Source organism: Odontesthes bonariensis, chromosome 12, assembly GCF_027942865.1.
Source record: "Odontesthes bonariensis isolate fOdoBon6 chromosome 12, fOdoBon6.hap1, whole genome shotgun sequence".
In the NCBI taxonomy this organism is placed as follows: domain Eukaryota; kingdom Metazoa; phylum Chordata; class Actinopteri; order Atheriniformes; family Atherinopsidae; genus Odontesthes; species Odontesthes bonariensis.
Window position 1 is genome coordinate 33,604,626 of NC_134517.1, and position 20,022 is coordinate 33,624,647.

The 20,022-nt window shown below is 38.9% G+C and overlaps 1 protein-coding gene across 4 annotated transcripts in view; it reads left to right on the forward strand.

Annotated features, from left to right (window-relative positions):
- lrp1bb (low density lipoprotein receptor-related protein 1Bb) overlaps positions 1 to 20,022 on the forward strand; it is a 280,141-nt gene that overhangs the window by 159,726 nt on the left and 100,393 nt on the right. For all 4 annotated transcript variants that reach the window (XM_075480193.1, XM_075480195.1, XM_075480196.1 and 1 more), the window contains exons 19-25: positions 3,018 to 3,098; positions 4,081 to 4,251; positions 6,944 to 7,126; positions 11,139 to 11,339; positions 14,630 to 14,875; positions 16,846 to 17,043; positions 17,634 to 17,838. In XM_075480193.1, coding sequence (XP_075336308.1) covers positions 3,018 to 3,098; positions 4,081 to 4,251; positions 6,944 to 7,126; positions 11,139 to 11,339; positions 14,630 to 14,875; positions 16,846 to 17,043; positions 17,634 to 17,838 — 1,285 coding nt within the window. The remainder of the gene's footprint in view (positions 1 to 3,017; positions 3,099 to 4,080; positions 4,252 to 6,943; positions 7,127 to 11,138; positions 11,340 to 14,629; positions 14,876 to 16,845; positions 17,044 to 17,633; positions 17,839 to 20,022) is intronic.

The window sequence follows — 20,022 nt, forward strand, 5'->3', positions numbered from 1 at the left end:
TAACATTCTGATTGATAGGCTTGGACGGTGGGTTGGGGTCTCTGGGGCTGCCCTAAAGTGGTTTTCCTCCTATCTCTCTGATAGGAATTTCTCTGTATCTGTTGGGCCATTCACGTCAGAAAAAACTCCTCTTTCCTGTGGCGTACCCCAAGGGTCTGTCTTGGGTCCATTGTTATTTGCTCTATACATGCTTCCATTAGGGCACATTATAAATAAATTCAGTGGTGTATCTTATCATTGCTATGCTGATGACATTCAGTTATATATCTCCTGCAAACCAGAAAACCAATCCAACTTTGTTGTTTTACAAAACTGTTTGTGTGCCATTAGTGAGTGGTTGGCAAATAACTTCCTCCAGCTGAACACTGAAAAAACAGAGGTTCTAATTATTGCACCTGAGAATTCAGCCCCCAAAATTGCCCAGAGTATTGGGTTTGTTTCATCAGCTGCTCAGTCAAAGCTAAAAAAAACCTTGGGGTTACCTTCGACCGAAGCATGCGCTTTGAGGAGCACATAAAATCATTATCACGTAATTGTTCCTTCCAGCTCAGAAACATAGCAAAACTCAGGTCCATTGTGTCCCGGCCTGAGCTGGAGATGATTATTCATGCATTTGTGTCTTCCCGGTTAGATTATTGTAATTCACTTTTAACATGTCTCAACATATCATCTCTGAACCGTCTACAATTTATTCAAAACACTGCAGCCAGGTTACTGACTAGATCCAACAGGATGACTCACATCACACCCATTCTACTTTCCTTACACTGGCTGCCTATAAGGTTCAGGATCCAGTTCAAAATTCTTCTCATCACATACAGAGCCCTTAATCATCAGGCACCTGGTTACATCTGTGACCTGATCCACCCCTATAACACAACCAGGCCTCTTAGGACCTCAGACCAGAGCTTATTGACTGTCCTCCGCTCTTGTCTAAAGACAAAGGGTGATCATGCCTTTGAGGTAGTGGCTCCAACTCTTTGGAACTCTCTTCCTCTCTGTCTACGGTCTGCAGCTTCTTTAGACATTTTCAAAAAAAATCTGAAGACCCACCTATTTAAAATAGCTTTTATCTGTACTTAAAGTGCCCATCTGCTCTGTAGCCTCATGCTTTTCTGCAATTACTGTGTTTTCTTATGTGTGTATATGATGTGTATATGAAATGTTGACTTGCATCGTATTGTGAAGCACTTTGTGAATTTTATTTTCTGTGAAAGGTGCTATACAAATAAATGTATTATTATTATTGACACAAAGTACTTCCTGTTCTCTAAGTATGTTTTGAACCAGTTTAGTACAGTTCCGGAAAGACCCGCCCAGTTCTCCAGTCGTTTGAGTAATATATTGTGGTCAACTGTATCAAATGCAGCACTGAGATCCAGTAAAACTAAGACTGACATTTTTCCACCGTCTGTATTCAGACATATGCCTTTAAACACTTTGGTCAGAGCAGTCTCAGTGCTGTCTAAAACCTGACTGGAAGTTGTCATAGCAGTTATTTTGTTTTAAAAAGTAATTAAGCTGTTGAAAAAACGCTTTTTCTATGATCTTACTTAAAAATGGGAGATTTGAGATAGGCCTGTAGTTGTTCATTTGTGTCTTGTCAAGAGGTTTGATTACAGCTGTTTTTAGTGGCTCTGGAAACCCACCCAACATTAAAGACAAGTTCACGATCAGTAACAGGTCTGACTCCAAAGTCTTTGAGACCCTTTTGAAAAAAGCTGTTGGCAGGATGTCTAAACAGCAAGAGGAGTAGTTCAGCTGACGTAAGATGTCCTCCAGGTCTTTGCTGTTAATGTGTTGCAACTGTGTCATGGTGTTTAAACGGGTTTTCGGTGGAGATGATACATATGTTGAACCTGCTGCTGATGTACCAACTGCTTGTCCAATATTTTGGATTTTGTCTGTGAAGAATTTGGCAAAGTCATTGCAGGTCATGGTGGAATGAAGTTCAGTTGCCACAAACACAGGAGGGTCTGTTAGCCTGTCAGCTGTAGCAAATAAGGCTCGAGCATTTTGACTATTTTTGGTGATGATGTCAGAGAAGGAGGACTTTCTTGCATTCCTCATTTGTAAATTATAAGACTGAAGTTTCTCTTTATAGATGTTATAATGAACCTGGAGATTTTTTTTCTCCATCTGCGCTCAGCTTTCCGACACTCTTTTCCCATTTTTCACCAGCGTGGAATTTCACCATGAGGACTTCTTCCTTCCAGAGATAACTTTCACCTTAATGGGAGCAATAGCATCCATAACATTTAACATTTTAGCATTAAAACTACTGACGAGCTCATTGACTGAACCCCCGGACAGGGAAGGTGTTAAAGAGAAGACATGGCTAAAGATCTCAAAACTGTTTTCAGTTATACACCGCTTTGATATCACTGCTGTTGAGACATTTGTGTGCAGTGAAATCGTACTCTCAAAGAAAACACAGGAATGATCAGACAGGCCCACATCAGACACAGTAACCTTTGAAATGCTCAGACCCTTAGAGATCAGTAAGTCTAGAGTGTGCCCCCTATTGTGTGTGGCCTCTGTTACATGCTGAGTAAGACCAAAGTTGTCCAGAGTGTTACTCAGGTCTTTAGTCCCTTTGTCCTGAGGGTTGTCCACATGGATGTTAAAATCACACAATCAACACAAATCATAGAGAGCAACTCACTGAGGTCATCAAAAAAAGTCTGCATAGTATTTGGGGGGCCTGTAAACATTCAGAAACAGGACTCTGGATGAACCCTTCAGCTGTACAGCCACATATTCAAAGGAACGTAGTTATATTACTGTCTGAATTAGTACTTTTTCATCACCTTTGGAACAAACTAACACGATATAATGAACAATAATTCATGTGGCCGTAACGTAGATTTGTTAAGACTTCATACTAGTGAGGAATTATATTTTCTGTGTTGTCACAAAATATAGAATTTTCAGTTGTAAAATAGTTTATTTCTAAATGTTTATTTAAGTTGGCCTAAGATTGTATTTAAAGTTTACATGTGTACAAACCTTTTCAGCCTTCCCCACCTGCGAGCCCCTCACCCAGTTCAGCTGCTCGAATGGACGATGCATCAACGTCAAATGGCACTGTGATTCAGGTAGGGACATTTCATTATATCAATATATATATAAACAATTTATAAACAAGTTTGCTTTCAAATAAATGTGCTCACTGGGCTTCTGGATTATCGTACTGTGCTAAAGCCATCAAATAAACTCAAAATAAGTGCAGTGATTAGACAAGCTTCCTTGTAATTTCTGCTCTTCTTTAGCTGTGTAAGAGCGACTGCAGTGTAGTTTTGACCCAGAGCACGCACACACACGCACACACAAAAAAATAATGTAGAGGATCAACCTCTTTTGTTCCATCCTGTCAAGATGATATCACACTGCCTCAATAATGTTGAGGTCAGGGCTCCGGGCAAGCTTCATCATTCCATGAGGCCTGTTCTCACTGATTTTCAGTCCAATTCTTGCGTCATTTTGCATACCTCAGCCTTTTCACCCTGTTTCGCTTCCTTAAGAATGGCTTCTTGACAGACACCTTTCTATGGAGACCATTTCTGATGAGGCTTCAGTGAACAGTAGATGTAAAAACTGAATGATCAAATGCATCTCTCGGGTGCTGTGTCAGTGCTTTGCTTGATTTTCTTTCCAATTTCTAAATGACTTCGCTTTCAGTTACTGTTCATATCCTATAGATATTTTTTTTGCCAGAGACTTCTTCTTTTGTACTTCATTCATCCAGTTTCCTCAAATCTCGAAAGGACACGCTGCACAGCTTCTTGAGATATACCAAGTTTTTCAGCTACAAGCTAAAATTATTAGCTACAAGGACTGGACTGAAAAGTAGTGATAATACAGGAAATACCAAAAGAAAAACTTTGAATAAACTTCAGAAAATCTGGAGAAATGTTGCTCAAGACCACTTTAAATGATAACAAGAAAGTCTGGTTGCTTGGAAGCAAAATATAAAAAAAATTAAAGGGTGGTTCAAGAGAGTGTCAAGTACTGTACATGCGTCAGCTGTGATATTTTGTGTGGTCACACCTATAATTAGTGTTTTCCCCATCTGTGCAGATGATGACTGTGGTGATGGCAGTGATGAAGTGGGCTGCATCCAGACCTGTTCTAATAATCAGTTCCAGTGTAGCAGTGGACGTTGCATCCCAGACCACTGGGCTTGTGATGGTGACAACGACTGTGGCGACTTCAGTGATGAAAACACAACCTGCAGAGGGGGCTCTGCATGTAAGAATGCCTGTGTTACTATTTAAAATGCTTGAGAATTAGGCTTAGGCACTGCAGTTGAACATATTGAAAAAATAATATAACGAATATGCATCACCATGACACCTTCTCAGTTCAACACTTACATTAGGACAATTAATTTTACCAAGTTTTCAGAAATGTTGTATTTCAATATGCAAATTAGGTTTTACATAGCCAAGGTTGTGCATATGTAATTTTCATACATTTCCAGTATGTTTTTGTTGTATTTTGTTGATATGTCTCGGGTTATTATTACCTCACAAAACTTAGAAAATGCTGTCAACAGCCAGAAGAACATTAATCTCTGACATGTTTTTAGGATAAAATGTTCTATAAATCAGTCTATGGATACAATAAGAACAGACCACTGAGTAAAAAAATTTAAGAGGGTATTGGAGTGCGAGAAAAAATGGCCTTAAAATAGTTTGATTGTAGAATTCTGAACATGTTTGCTTGAAAGCAAATTTTAAGCCAACATATCTGCTCTGAATCATAGAAAAAAATGTAGAATATGTAGAACACATCAAAGCTGAAAAATGAATTACACAACGTGTCTTTAATCTGAACAGAGCAACATGCAGTGGCGCTGGTACACTAGTCTCTAATGTTATCCACAATACCACAACTGTTACAGGCAGACAGAAACACCGAAGGAGAAGGAGACCTTTTTCCATCGCTCTTGCTGTGTTTCTGTTAAGTTTTGAAATGAAGCACAGGTCTTCCAACACTGTTGAATTTTTAAATAAAATGTTTTGAATTTCTGGTTACTTCATGAGGAGTACAGTATAAACAGTAATTTACTACACAGAAGCAACACATGAGCAGCAAACTGCTACAGAACCCACAATTCTGTGGATCTGTATTGGTTTTAAACACCATCCTGTTCAATACAAGATGTGAAGTTGACATCATATTATCAACTTTATATTGTACTCTTGCTTACTTTGTAGGCACCTGACCAATAGACAATAAATTAGAACTTCAGAATTGCCATCTTCCTACACTCCAACTGTAGGATCAACCTCTAACATCATAACTCAGTCAATATGTATTCTTAATAATCAAATGCTAAACATATCTGCAATTTAAAGAAACTACATTTTAATGACTTTAAACATCAAAACAAATCTTTATTGTCACTATACTGACTTAAAGCTGTACATGGGAAAGCATTCCTCATAAGATGGTGCTCCTGCATCTTAGCATTCTCTGTTAGGGAAAATAGCCTAATTCATACGTTAATTCAGACTGGCCTTGGTCCTTCTGCCATGGCTGTGTTGTACATTGGTCATCTATGGACGCATTGACACATTGATGATATTTCATCAACTGATCTTTTAGTTTGTTTTCTCCTGTGTCCTCTTCAACATGACAGTTGTTGGCCTTTTTTCTGGGAATGATTTAGATCTTCTACCATTGGCAATTTATAAAGGTCCTGCTATAAGCTACCAGAAAATGTCACATGGTGCAGCTGAGCAAATGTCACTGTCCCAAATTGAGATGAGCCAATGAGATTTGGGGCTGAGCAGAAAATCTTTCTGTCATATTTGGTAGCTGATACAGGGGGATTGTCAAATTCGGGGAGACTGAGAGCTTCACAGTGAGACCCGACATGACAGCGAGCAGACAAAAACACCGGTGCTGCCTACTGTATTAGACTAAAAAGCACTATTTTGAAGAATGTAGGAGAGATCTATACACACACAGACAGAGCATAATAAAATGAAAACATTTCACGTGTATTTTTCACATTTTCTTTCCACAAGTCTGAAAGAAGAAATATTAAGGAAACAAAATAACCCAAAATCTCCAAATTGACCGGGTTGATGAAAAAAACTGCATTTACCGGCCACGTCTCGCCTTAATCGTCACACCTTTACACATTAAGCTGTTACAGAGGAGCTGAACCTTTCTAAATGCACATACCCTCATAAATCTCTTTTAGAATGCAAATTATTTTATTTGTCATTTAATGTAGTTGTTGCAACTGCAGATGTAACAATTTAACCACCATCTTTAAATTCTGACTCATGTGACATAAACTTGCCTGGTCTCTGTGCTGGGGAATTTTGCCATCAGGGCTTCAATCATTTAATCAAATTACCAGACGTAATTCAAGACCCTAAAAGGAAAAGCTCACCACTCACTTGCTTGTTACTAGTTTAGATAATTCATCAAACTATTCCCTGATGGGATTTGAGTGCCTCTCCACTCCCCCTGTCTGATTCATTGGGTTGAATTAGACTAAGCTTTAGTTTCGTTGTCGGGGAAAAAAAATAAAAAAAATAAAAAATAAAGGTTTAAAGAGTTTTAAAAATGAAGAAAATTATTTTTCAAATTTCTAACAATATTTATTATTGATATACTGAATGCATCATATCATGAATTATTTTTGTTATTTTGTTTTATAATCATCTTGTAAGATTAAAATATAGATTTTAGCTTATTATTTATTTATTATTTGAAAATACTGCACCAGTACCTCTAAAACATACAGTCTGAAAATAAGTTCCCTTGTTGGTTCTAAAATGCCAAATACCCTGCCTCCAAAGATGGTTATAGTTATTTCTAAACTGTAAAAGATGTTGTGTAAAAATAGTGATTACTGTTTTGCTGTTTACCATGACAGTAGAACTCTGAAGCATCAGTTGCTGAAATGCTTATTTTTCAGTGCTGCCATCCGAGATTGAGTGCAGCGGGGAGGAATTCCACTGTGTCGCAGACGGAACCTGCATCCCAGAACGTTGGAGATGTGATGGGGATAAAGACTGCGAGGACGGGAGTGATGAGAAAGACTGTGAGGGCACCAAAAGGATGTGTGACCCCAAAGCCAAGTTTACCTGCAAAGATACAGGTAGTGAATATCAGAAATAAGAAAAGGGGATCCCAGTATTTGACACTCCCGGACTTTCTCAGATGTTCTTATGTTGTTTGTTTATGCCCTGATTATTTTTGAACATTTTGGTATCATTAGGAGGAGCTACTCATTATTAGGCAGTTGGTCACAATGTTGTGGCTGATCTGTGTCTAACAAATACATAAAATTCACATGGACGTTAAGAGAGCATTACAAAATCATAAAAATGTCTACAGCTCATTAGCTGTCACAGAGAAGCAATGTAAAAATAATATGTGAATGCATCAAACATAATTAGAATTCTGCTTTTCTTGTCTAACACGGTCATGAATTCCACATCGGATTCAGAAATGATGGTCTGCAACTAACACTTAGTCTAAAGCTTTTAATCTAATTAACACATGACAAAATATTGTCGTTATTTTAAATAAATTGTTTTAAATACTGTAAAGTATCTAACCATCACAGTAAAAGTGAAACAAGATATTCTCAGCTATCCATGGATAATTTCGGTCTCCACTCTTTCGTTCTGCTCTTTAGAGTTTCATTAAGTTTTTATTGTATCACATATTTAAAGTGCCAAAGGGCTCTCCTTTCCTTCACGGGAAGGCTTAACTACTCTACACTATGGAGCATTCCTGTGCTATTGAACCAATCAGGACAAAAAAAAGTGAGTTTTGAATAGTCCATCTACCTAAAGCCAGCACCCTCATTCTTTCTGAAAACTGTAAGAGGAGAGTTAGAAATAAACTCACTTGCACTCTGCATTAAGCTCTACAGCTTTTCTGCTTATCCCTTGACAGTTTTATCAAGAATGGAGGCCATCCAGCATGGTGACAGGTTGATTAGACTACACAATTATTAATTACTATAATTCTGCTGTGTCACACTTCTCTGCACTGGTGCGCTTGTCCTCTCCAGAAGAGCATAGTGCCCTCTTAGGCAGTATTTAAAAACCTGTATCCGAAAGTGGTTATTTTAGCAGTAGTGATGGACCTGTGTGTATGTGTGTGTAAAGGAACTTTGGGGCTGATGATATAATTTCTCAGAAATGTTCCTTTTTGACGTGGTGCTCAACACACCAAGTCATTGGAACAAACACACAAACAGCTCTATTTGGGAAAAGGACATGTCAAATAAGCCAAATGAAATATCCATCCATCCATTTTCCTCTGCTTATCTAAGGAAAATAGTTTATTTTAGCTGGTTTCGAAGTGTGCTTGGTAAAGGGCCACCTTTGGCCAAAGGTCAGTGATCGATTTTGTAGTGTTATCATCAGACCTTCAACCGCATTCTTGGACACTGGGGTGAAGAGACTGATTATCACCTGGTAGTGACCTGAATACAGTGGTGAGGGAGACAGCTCGACAATTCAGGTAAACCAAAATGAGTAGTGAGGGTCAACTGTGAATGTCTGGCGGAGGAGCCTGTCAGTGAGGTCTTCAACACACACCTCCAGGAGAGTTTTTCTCGTGTACGGGATAAGTTTGGTCCCTGAAAGTCCCAACCGCCATGAAGGCTTTGGACAGAGTGCCTTTCGTAGTAGCAACACAAGGACCCTTTAGTGTATACCAGCAGTGTGTGGAGTAGAGCTGCTGCTCCTCCTCATTGAAAGGAGTCAGCTGAAGTGGTGTGGCCATATGATTAGGGTTTCTCCTGTTGGCCTACGTTTTTGGGCTTATTGGGAATGTTCAACTGGGAGGAGACCTTAGGACAGACCTAGAACTCACTGGAGGGATTGTATATCCCTTCTGGTCTTGGAACCAGGATCCCTCAGGGAGGGCTGGAGAGAGATCTGAGTTTCCCTCCCGGACCCTTTTCCTCCATGACCCAAAATGAAATTTCAAACAAAATAGCTAAAATTAAATAAATTAACAGTGCGATATGAAATAAGATGGTCACAGAGAGGATTTTCAGAAAGATTTAAATGGGAGGCAATGGCCATCGGTTAGTTCAAACAAATAGATATACGACTTAGCCATACACATGTCCCAAATAATACCAACATAGTCTGTTTACAGTGCCAAACCTACAGCAGGCTGTGAAGTGTGTGGAGGATTTGTAAGATGCATGCTTGCCTTAACTTCCACAACAATTTATAAACTAAATATCAAATTCAAATGAAATGAATGGATGCGATATTTTGCATCTAAAATATTCAGTGTTGAGCTTTTACATATACCATAGAATCCTCTGCAATTGAAAACAATATCATGTAGAAGAATCCAACAGATGCAAAGATCCTCTGAATACTTGAGATGTAATGGTGTATACATGTATTATTTATAATGAAGTCTCATGCTTTGAGAGTGGAATGGCTCAAGTAAAAAGCAGCAACCAGCTCTGTTGGAGAGCATCAGTGGATATGCTTCTGATAAATTAAAGATTAACTTTTAGATATTTAAGAAGATTATCTGTGTTTGAAAAGAGCATGAAAAATGAATTTTGCACCTTGAATATAACCAACAGTTACGTTGAATAAACCTTCTCAGAAGTGCTATCTTTTTCTTTTTGTGCCTCCCAATCACTCAGTAAGATTACCTCTCCACACAGTTGTAAAACTAATTGAGTTGAAGCTGTGGGTTTTTGTGTTATTGAAGATAAAATTGCCAGTATTAAGATAGGTTAATTCAGTTGCAGAAACGGCTAACCTCCTAACCAAACAAACACAACCCAAACCAGAGGTTTCCTAAAATTTAACATTACCATGGTCCTAGCTGCAGCCATATTCATGCAAGGAAAGGCTCACTGTTATTAATGCAGCTGAAGTGGTATCACAGTAAATGTCTAGAAGATAAATCTATAATGTGGATGTGACTAAACTGTCACTAGACTATACTATACTGTCACTAGAACATTTGGAGATCATATACGTTGTGCCTGAACAAACAAAAGATACACACCCTCAATATCAGCATCATCCTCCCGCATTAGTTGAAGCACTGTTAAGAAATCTAAATTGTTGAATGCTGCGATAGCACATTTACCAAAATGATGACACAACCCATTGTCTGAGATGTTATCTTTTTCACCCACCCCAATGGTTACTTAAGGTTACTTACAGTTAGGTGAAAGATAGAGTAAGACCTCTTTCAGTTGTAAGGATTTAAATAAAAAAAAATAGGAAAATATCTTTTAGTTCTTGTCAGATCTTGAAATTAGGTAAATACATCCTCAGATGTACAAAAAAGTTCACCTTAAGCAGCAATAACCAATGAGAAGTTGTTCTTTGTATGACATTATCAGTCCCTGACTTTGTTGTGTAGAAAGTTTGGTCCACTCTTTACAAAGGTGCTTGAGTTTATTGAGGTTTGCTGGTATTTGATTACGCACAGCTCTTTTCACAGCAGTTCAATTGAATTGAAGTCTGGACTTTGACTGCACCTTTGCAACACCTTAATTCTTTTCTTTTTCAGCTATTCTCTTGTAGATTTCGCTGCTGTGTTTGTGATCATTGTCCTGTTGCATGACTCAATTACAGCTAAGCTTTAACTGTTGGATAGATAGTCTCACATTTGACTTTAGAGTACTCTTGTATACAAAGATCATGGTGGACTCAATGACAGCAAAGCGCCCAGGTCACTGAGTGAAAACGTTGTATCTGGACAAGCATTCAGCTGTGTCTGGGACTGAAAACTTCTAATCCCAGTCACAATGCTCTCATCATAGTAGGGTTGTCTCCTATCAGTAGAGTGATAGGAATTGGAAGTTTTCAATCTCAGATAGAGATAAACACATCCCTGCCTTCATTCAGAGCATGGTTTGTTTCCGATGGTGAACTGGGATTTCACCCATCCAGCGTCTTGTGCTCTCATCAAAGCCCAATACAAAAAACTCAAATCATCAGTCCTCCACCAACATGATTGACAGCTGGTATGAGGTGTTTATGCTGATATATGGATGCAAGGAACTTTTATTTCTGAACCCTGTCATAGAGATTAAAAACTCTTGTGAGTGCTTCTGGAAATGCTTAAAAAAGCCAATCTAACTCTTGTCATGTGCTCAACAGGCAAATGTATCACAAAGAGTTGGGTTTGTGATGGAGACATTGACTGTGAGGACCGATCAGATGAAGAGTCATGTGAATCTGCTGTCTGCAAGCCACCCAAGTACCCCTGTGCCAACGACACCTCTGTGTGCCTCACACCTGATAAGATCTGCAATGGCAAAGTAGACTGTGCTGACCGCTCAGACGAAGGACCCATCTGTGGTAATGTTTCTCTTGTCTTTTTCTTTTGCGTTCAAATTTATTTATATTTTATCCTGCAACATTGATTATATCCTGAAATACCTACAACTTTGACAGTATGGGCCTTGAGAAAATTGCAGACCCATAGATGATAGTTTCATTCCACCACAATTGGTTTGTTGGCTGCTGACAGCTGTCAATATTTTGGGGAGGCTTCCCACGAGGTTTTCACTGAAGGCAACTCATAGATTGCATTACACTCTGTCCCAAAGGCATTTGAGGGGTTTGCCTTTGCAAGCAAGTCAGTCTTGTCAGCAGGCCAAGAAGAGATACTGTAGCTGTTCTGGAGCTTTGTGTTGTTGGGCTGTGTAACAACTTTTGTCCAATGTGAAGCTTATCAAACACTCTCTTAGGAAGAAGCATGCTTGGACCACATTCAAGTGATTCCTGTAGCCTGTCAGGTCACACTGTTTTTTTAAACAGTGAATACATGGTGTACGTTCTGTGTTTTTCTTTTGATATAGCTTCACAGTGTGTATATATATATATATATATATAGGCATTATTTCCTGGTGTATCTCATACCAAGTTGCATATTTGTCTGTAACATATTTCATATTTCACAACCTTAACCAGGTTTTATTTTATTTTTTAAACTTATCTAAATGGCCTTAGAGTGTATGTGAAACCAAAGAAAACAGGCAGTGACAGGGCCTGCGACAGGTTGAAAGATTGATATCCAAGGTAAAACACCTTTAAGCTTGAGTTCAAAATTTAATTCATTAGATGCCTCAACCACATTCGCCAACACATTCCTCTAAAAAAGCCTAATTTGCTTAATAAAGTTATTCGTGCGTTTCCCAAAAGTAAAAAAGAAACTTAAAATTGGCACTCCCATAGGCTTGAATAGAAGGCAACTGGACTTCTTAACTTGGTTCTGGAAAACCTTTTTCCTCTCATCTGAAAGCCTTCTTCAGTTCTGACTGACAAGCTGTGTCTAGGACTGAGAACTTTTGGTGCCTGTCACAATGCTCTGATCTGAAGAGTGCAGTCCCTTCAGATCACAGAAGGGGACCACAGATGACAGCAGTGTCAAGGATGAGAAGTTTTCAGTTGCATATACAGCTGAGCATGTGCTTGTCCTCATCCAGAGTAAGGTTGGTTTCCAATAGTCGAAAGGGATTTCATGCACCCTGATACAGACTCTTTGACCAGTGTACTTATTATAGAACGTAGACATTATATCTCTTTTTAGTGTCGAAAAACATTTTTTATGTATTTTCTTGATGACTGGGTTTATTACACACCAAAAAATCTGATTTAAACAAAACTTGTCAACAATTGAACTCAAGCTGACTTCTCTTTTGGAGGAATATACTATAGCCAAGATTATTGCAGTGCTTCTTATGAAATCTCTTTTAAGTGAAAAAGGAGAGGTTAAAAAAGCAAGAAAACGTAAAAAGATATGTACAATGAGTGATGGGATAGATGATAGACACTGGCTACAATGCCTGTCAGCATGGTGACATTTTGATACATAAGTACACAGTAGCCATTGTTTTATGAGAAGTTAGTATGTATATAAATGTGGGACCAGTCACACCTTTGAAGCTGGCGAAGTTTTATTATTTTTTTTTACTTTACCTTTTGATGGTGTTGAGAAACTCTTTCCAAACATGGATATTTACTGTAAATACCTGCTACCTTATCAGCTCCTGCTACAGTAGGCGTCTCTAAGACCACACATTTACAATGATTACACACATACACATACTCACAGGGTGAAAACAAATACCGGCTATGCTCAGATAAAAAAATAAATGTGTGAGACGCACTTCCATTTTTCAAGTGGTTAGCCTGTTACCAGCTGAGGAACCTCACAGCACCTGTCTGAACTCTCAGTTACATTTTTCATCCTCTATCATGGGATGTGGAAAATGTAGAAAGTGTCCCAGTGGAGTCTATCTCCATCTTCTCTCTCCCACACAGAAGATTTGACCACGACATGTAACTGATATCTGGCCTCTCAGAGACGAAAGAGACAGAACATGAAGAAAATCTTCTTTCCCACAAATGGAAAATGTGGGACTGTTTGTCTAAAGCCCTTCAGAGGGAAGAAAAGGCTCTCATGTGACTAGCTTTAGCCATTTAATCTGTTAAAGTGAGCAGTGTAAACATTGAGGCTCATTTTCTAGAACATCACTAACCAAGCTTCAGTGGGTTCCTGCGGGACCCTCAAGTGGAATCATGACTTAAAAGTGAGCTTCTGGCTCCTCTCAGACTATTAGTTTGTGTTTGCAGGGACCTCAAGGGTCTGCTTGATTTGCACCAGTTCAGCAGGATCCACATCCCTTATTAACAACAATGAGCACATGGTTCATTCTGTTTTATCACAAGAGTGCAATCCTGTTCTTTTTCACCATGAAAAAACAATCTCAGTCATGGAAGAAATAAAATGCCGGATCACATGTGGTTTCACCAGTATTTATTTTCCATCTTCACCTGGCAGCAACAAGTTTCAGGTGTGCAGGACAGAAAATAGCTTGATGAGTTTTTTAAAACATCACCGAGTCAAAAATGGGTCTTTAATCACCTCTAAAAAAAAAAATAATGCATGATGTTAATCTTATTTTTAAGATGGCAACTGTAAGAAATGTCATTTTAACTTGAAGGCTTTGTCTCTTCACTGTTCTTGCTTGTCTTACACTCTCCCTGTAGCTCAAGTAGAAAATATACTGTAATAATTGTTTTTAGGTTTTGCAATGATTGAAAAATATATGGATCTGCAATAGAGTAACAAGTAATCAGAGTAATCATGAAAAAAAGAACCTGGTTCCAAACAGGCTTTAAAATGATCCGAATACATCAGATGAACAACACATGACATATAACACTGTCATTTTTATTAAAGAAATACATAACCAAAATGCAAAAGCGGTGTGTGAAAAACTCTTCGTCTGCAGGAAATTAGCAGCGAAGTTTGGAAAATGCTAAAAATGGTTCCACAAGTTATTGAATTGTGATGTGTACTTAGTTTTGATCAAACCACTTCTGCATTTTGGCTTAGTTCTTTGTTCAGGAAATATTGACATAGTGTTTCATATCATTTGTTGTTGTCCATCTGAGCCTAATATTGACCTAATATTAAAATACCATCCTGTTCTGACCAGATAGTAGTTTATGATGTTGTGGTTAGTTAAACCTTAAAATCAAAGGAGGGTGTACTTTAATTATTTTATTCATGAATGCAATTTCCAAATTGTCTGTAAAATCTCTCATCTTTTCCTTTCTCTATACTCTCTTCATGTCAGACATGTGTCTTGTAGCCAGAGGGGGCTGCAGTCACCAGTGCACTGTGGCACCAGGGAAAGGAGTTGTATGCTCTTGTCCCCCTGGGCTTCACCTGGACTCCAGCAACAAGACGTGCGAGGTGGTGGACTACTGCAGCCGTCACCTAAAGTGCAGCCAGGTGTGCGAGCAGTACAAGACCACTGTGAAGTGCTCCTGTTATCCCGGGTGGACGCTCGACTCAGATGGAGACAGCTGTCACAGTACAGGTAACAGAGCCTTGCTTTTTAATGTTTATTTTACAGATTCCACAGGCTTATATGGTGGCTCAGGATTTGCTTAGCAGTAAAAATGGATTTTATCCTTGGACATACGATACCTTGACTGTCTTTGATTCTGAGTTGCTACTGTTGCTGCAGTGTTGGTGACTGACTCTATTTACAACACAAACTAACTGGAAAATAGGGTTTGTGTCTCTTCGTGGTGAAAAGGTGGAGGAGTGGCATTGCGAATTGTGACAAATTTTGGTTTAGCGTAGACTTAATTCAATCTTTTTCAAATCTGCATTGATGAGTGAGTCCTGTCTGTATCTATCTGCACTGTTGCAGAATGAAGGAAACGCATTCTGTCGCCCCAAACCAAAGCGCTTTGATGTTTCATTCCGTTGTGCAGATATTTACCTCAGGCCTGATTCCACAACATGCCAGAAAAGCATCAAATTCAAACTCCACTTCTCTGACTTCAGTTACTAGACAATCCATTTGATAAGACTGCTTGAAAGCGCTCATAATACAATAGTAAACACGTATGCTGGTGGCTTGTCACGTTCAGATTTATGGACCTCGTTTTGATTACTTGCTTCTTTCTTTCACTCCAGGATTGATGGCAGTTGCAGCTCTAATCATACATTACCGCAGAAAAAAAGATGCTGTTTTCTCTCAAAGCTAATCGGAACACTACAGATTCATCATACATCAAGTTTTGCATACAAACAAACATCTCAGCTTAATCTTGACTAGATTAACTTACTTTTCTTGTGAAGTCCCAAGCACAAATCCCCTCCTTTTGCTTTTCACATCTCGGCAATAACAGATTGGTTGGTACAAATCTTTTCACAGAAAGTATTGCAGCGAGTTTGGTAACACTGGAATATGTCATTGAAGCAAGGACGATATGTTAATTACATTTGTGTGCAAACAGCTCTGTTCCCTTAAGAGCGATTTAGAGTAGAATGCTGAAGATAAGGCTTTCAAAAAGGCTTTTTTTTTTAAATACTGCATTTTTCTGTGTAAGCGATGTGAATTGTACATGTGTCAGGTTTAAGTTTTTCAAAGTGTAAGTTGACTAAACATTTCTTTTTTAGTTCAGTGACTGAGGCTGTACAGGTGTAATATGTTGGCACTGTTTACCAGCTTTATTACTTGCCACTAGATTGAGCAACTTGATGGGGACCCTGGGAAATGTAAGTCTAAAAAGAGACAGATCTTAAACAAGTAGCTTTGTTGCCTTTCCTTAACCCATAACTTTTGTTGCTTAAATCTCCCCAAGTCATTCCTCCCTCCACCTCCGCCACCACCAGCACATACATACATAGACACACAGACACAAGGTGTCCTTCAAGAGAGTGAAACTGCAGAGTGCAACGCAAAACAAGGTGAAAAAGCAACTGTGTCCAACTTGGGACATGCCACCTCCCCACTAATCATATAATGTGTGTCTGTGCATATTTTAAACAATCTCAACAAACATAAAACAGCATTGTGGAAGCTGTTGAAATTATAGCTTTAAAAACATTCAATAAAAAATATTGAACTCAAATGTTTTGACAATCTGACCTTGGAATTAACATGGATTTTAACTTATGGAATTGATTTTATTATTGATATCAAACTGAGGATTAAAAACAATGTATATGTGTAAGGTAGAAGTTTTCTTTAAGTAGAATTTTCTCTCAAGCTAATTTATCAGGCAGCAAGTGAACAGTCAGTTTTAAAGTTGATGTTTTAAAAATATCGGACCACCTTTGACTTGGCAGAGTGTTACCAACATGCTGTGGTTAGTGCTTAACAAAAGCAATCCAGCAACAGGCAGCAGGTGAACCAGCGACAGGGTCCTTGGCACAAACTCATGTACCTCAATTAAATTTTTAAGATATTGGTCGAATGGAACATGATGATGCACATTGTCAGTTCTGAAACAAAATATGATATCTGTTATCTTTGTGTCCCTCTTTGACTAGATCCTTTTGAGGCTTTCATTATTTTCTCGATCCGGCATGAGATCAGGAGAATAGACCTTCACAAGAGAGACTACAGCCTGCTGGTGCCAGGACTCAGGAACACCATTGCATTAGACTTCCACTTTAACCACAGTCTCCTTTACTGGACCGATGTAGTGGAAGATAAAATCTACAGAGGAAGGCTCTCTGAGTCTGGTGGTATGCAAACACACAGGAGCACGCACAAGGACTCCAATGTATATAAAGATTTGTTCAAAATCTGAGGACTGCTGTGCTGTGATGTATTGGCTACGATGTTTCATATCTTGCTCATTTTTACCACAGCCTCTGTAATGGAAGTTTAAGGCTCTCACAGTGATACTGTTCTGTTTTATTCTGCTGTCTTTATACACACTCAGCTCTGATACAGCAGGCTGATACTGTCTCTCCCTGAAAATTTATCTCAGGTAACCAAAGCTGAAACATACTGCAGGACCAACCACCCGCTGTCCAGTCATGAATCAGAACTTCTTATTGTCTCTGTATTTTTTGTGGGTGGCTGTTGGCAATAATTGTAAACATAGTGGATATTATAAATATAGTGGAAAAACCCACTCACCATGCTTAATGGAACCCTGAAGAAAGCAAAGTTATTTCATGCTAAATAGCTTAGTGATTTTTCTAGATTTTTCCTTTTTGCCTCATGAGCATTTTCTTGAGCTCTGTACACAGTAGCCATTTCTGTCACTTGACTGCAGTATGTGTCAGTCCAAGAGAGTGATGCTATTGTCTTGTCAATATTGTTTCAGGGGTGACGGGAATTGAAGTGGTTGTGCAGCATGGCCTGGCCACCCCAGAGGGTTTGGCTGTGGACTGGATAACGGGGAAACTGTACTGGATTGACAGCAATTTGGACCAGATTGAGGTAGCCAAGCTTAACGGAGATATGCGCACTACACTGATTGCAGGAGGCATGGAACATCCACGGGCCATTGCACTTGACCCAGGACAGGGGTATGTTTTTCACTACTGGTGGCTGATCTAACCATTTGTTTAAGTATGTATCACATGTGCATCAGATTTGGTGTGTTAAGGCCCGTTAAGGCATCAATTATAGAATGCATTAGAAACAAGGCTTTCCTCCTCACTCCAGAATAAAGGCAACTAGTGTAGCTAATACCCCCAGCCTTTTTCTGACTTAAAATGTTCAGCTTCCTGTTCACTCTTGTTCTTTACAATACTATCACCTTTGAACAAAAAGCCCAAGATATGCTTTATTCTTATTTGAATCATTCCCGTCCCGGCCCCAAGTTTCCTAATCACGTTATTGTTTAAGGCTGCTGAGATGCATGAAGAGTGTCTGTAGAAAGATATGTGTGTGGAGACCCAGCATTTATTCCAGTGTTGTGATAATACCAACAACATTTCTAACTGGGTATATTAGGCTGTTTTATGGTCTGTTCTGACGTTGTCAGCATTGTAACAAGTATGACTCATTATCACATGTAGGTGACTGATTTAGTGTTGCAATGGACAAGCTAGAACTTTCCATTCAGAGTTTTAAATGAAACTGAGCGAGCTCTTTAGAAAACATTTACATGGGACAAAGAGCAAAGTGTTTAAATCAAGCTTTGAACTATTCTTTTTGTGCTGCATTTTCACAGAAGATGGTACCAGTTACTGTGTAGCGCAGTATATGCCATTGTAACCTAAAGTCAACCAAATCATGATACTTATGTGATGTTATTTTTGTCTCTCGTATTACAGCTACTGCTGTGAAAGCAAGCTATGTGCAAGGAAAAAAGAAAAACATGGAGCTAAAAAAATATATATATTTTAAAGATGTAGTGGTAGGATAGAGTAAAAAGCACTTTGATGTCACTGCCCTGACTCAATGTCACCTCTTTGCAGCAACACATCTGCTTCGGCCACATGCCCCATTATCATCACAGCACTATGGCTCCACTCATTGGTCACTGCACCAGGGTGGAGAGGGGTTAGATTTTGGAGCTGGGGGTGAGGAGACCAGAATTTATATGAACAAGGACTTTCATAATTCAGATTTTCACCTGTGCCCTAAAAATACAAGTAATGTTCCATTTAACAATTTTGGAATACTCTCTAAAAAAGAGAATCAGCTTAAACAAATGCGTATCACACATGTGATATATTTACCGACATCCTTATGTAACTCCCACTCCTATCCTGATGTCTCCCTAGTTAGTCCAGAAATGACCAAACTAAAAGTCATTAGGACAATCCTTAAATACTAAACATAACAAATAACTCTGTCAAGAAGTTATAACAAAGTACTCTCAACGGCTGATCTCATGATGGAAGGTTTTAGCTTTTTCTCACCATATATTATAATGTAGCATCAGCGTTAGATCCTTTATGGCTGTGAAAACTAAAAAAAAAGAAAGCGGACCATTTTTCTCTCCTGTTGATGTGTTGCTAGTATTTTTCACAAGGTGCTTACTTTGGCTTAATGTATCTGAAAACTACCCGGTGGTCACTTTGGCAAAACCCAGACATTCTAAAAATCAATTAGACACTCTTAAGAGAAGAGTAATCTCCTCATGCACTCTTCCCCATAATACTCTTTTGCATTTGGGAGGATGACTACAGTACATTTCATGGCTTTACAGAGTAGGATTAATGGGTGCTTTTGGTGCCTAAAGCGCATTTCCATTACAGGGCAATAATTCTAATCTAATTACTTGAATCCACTCAAAGGAAGGTTATTGATCAGACAGGCCTTATCAAGTGAATAAGGCTATTGATCTTGACGGAGATATTTCTTCCTAACGCGGTATAGTTGTCGTCGGTGTGCGATTTAAACTCGAGCACCCGTTTTATCCTTCATTTTAGATGACTTCGGGGACACTGGCTGGACAGAGGCAATGTTGGTGGAGTAAGAGTCATCATACTGTTGATGGCATTTGGAGGGGCAGTTATTTTTCAAAATTGGAGAGAAATCTTAGAATAGTCTGTGTGGCCATGCAGGAGCAAGTAGGCAGCAAGACCATAACTTCCCTGCCCCTAATTAAATAATAGCAGTGCATTTGTTTCATTGCACAGGTGTCTATGGTTGATGGTCACATCAGTGGCAATGTTCATTTTCAGGCATCGGTGGGCTGTGAAAAGTCATAAGAAAACAGATGGCCTCCCATTTCCAGGCCTTTCACAGATGTTAAG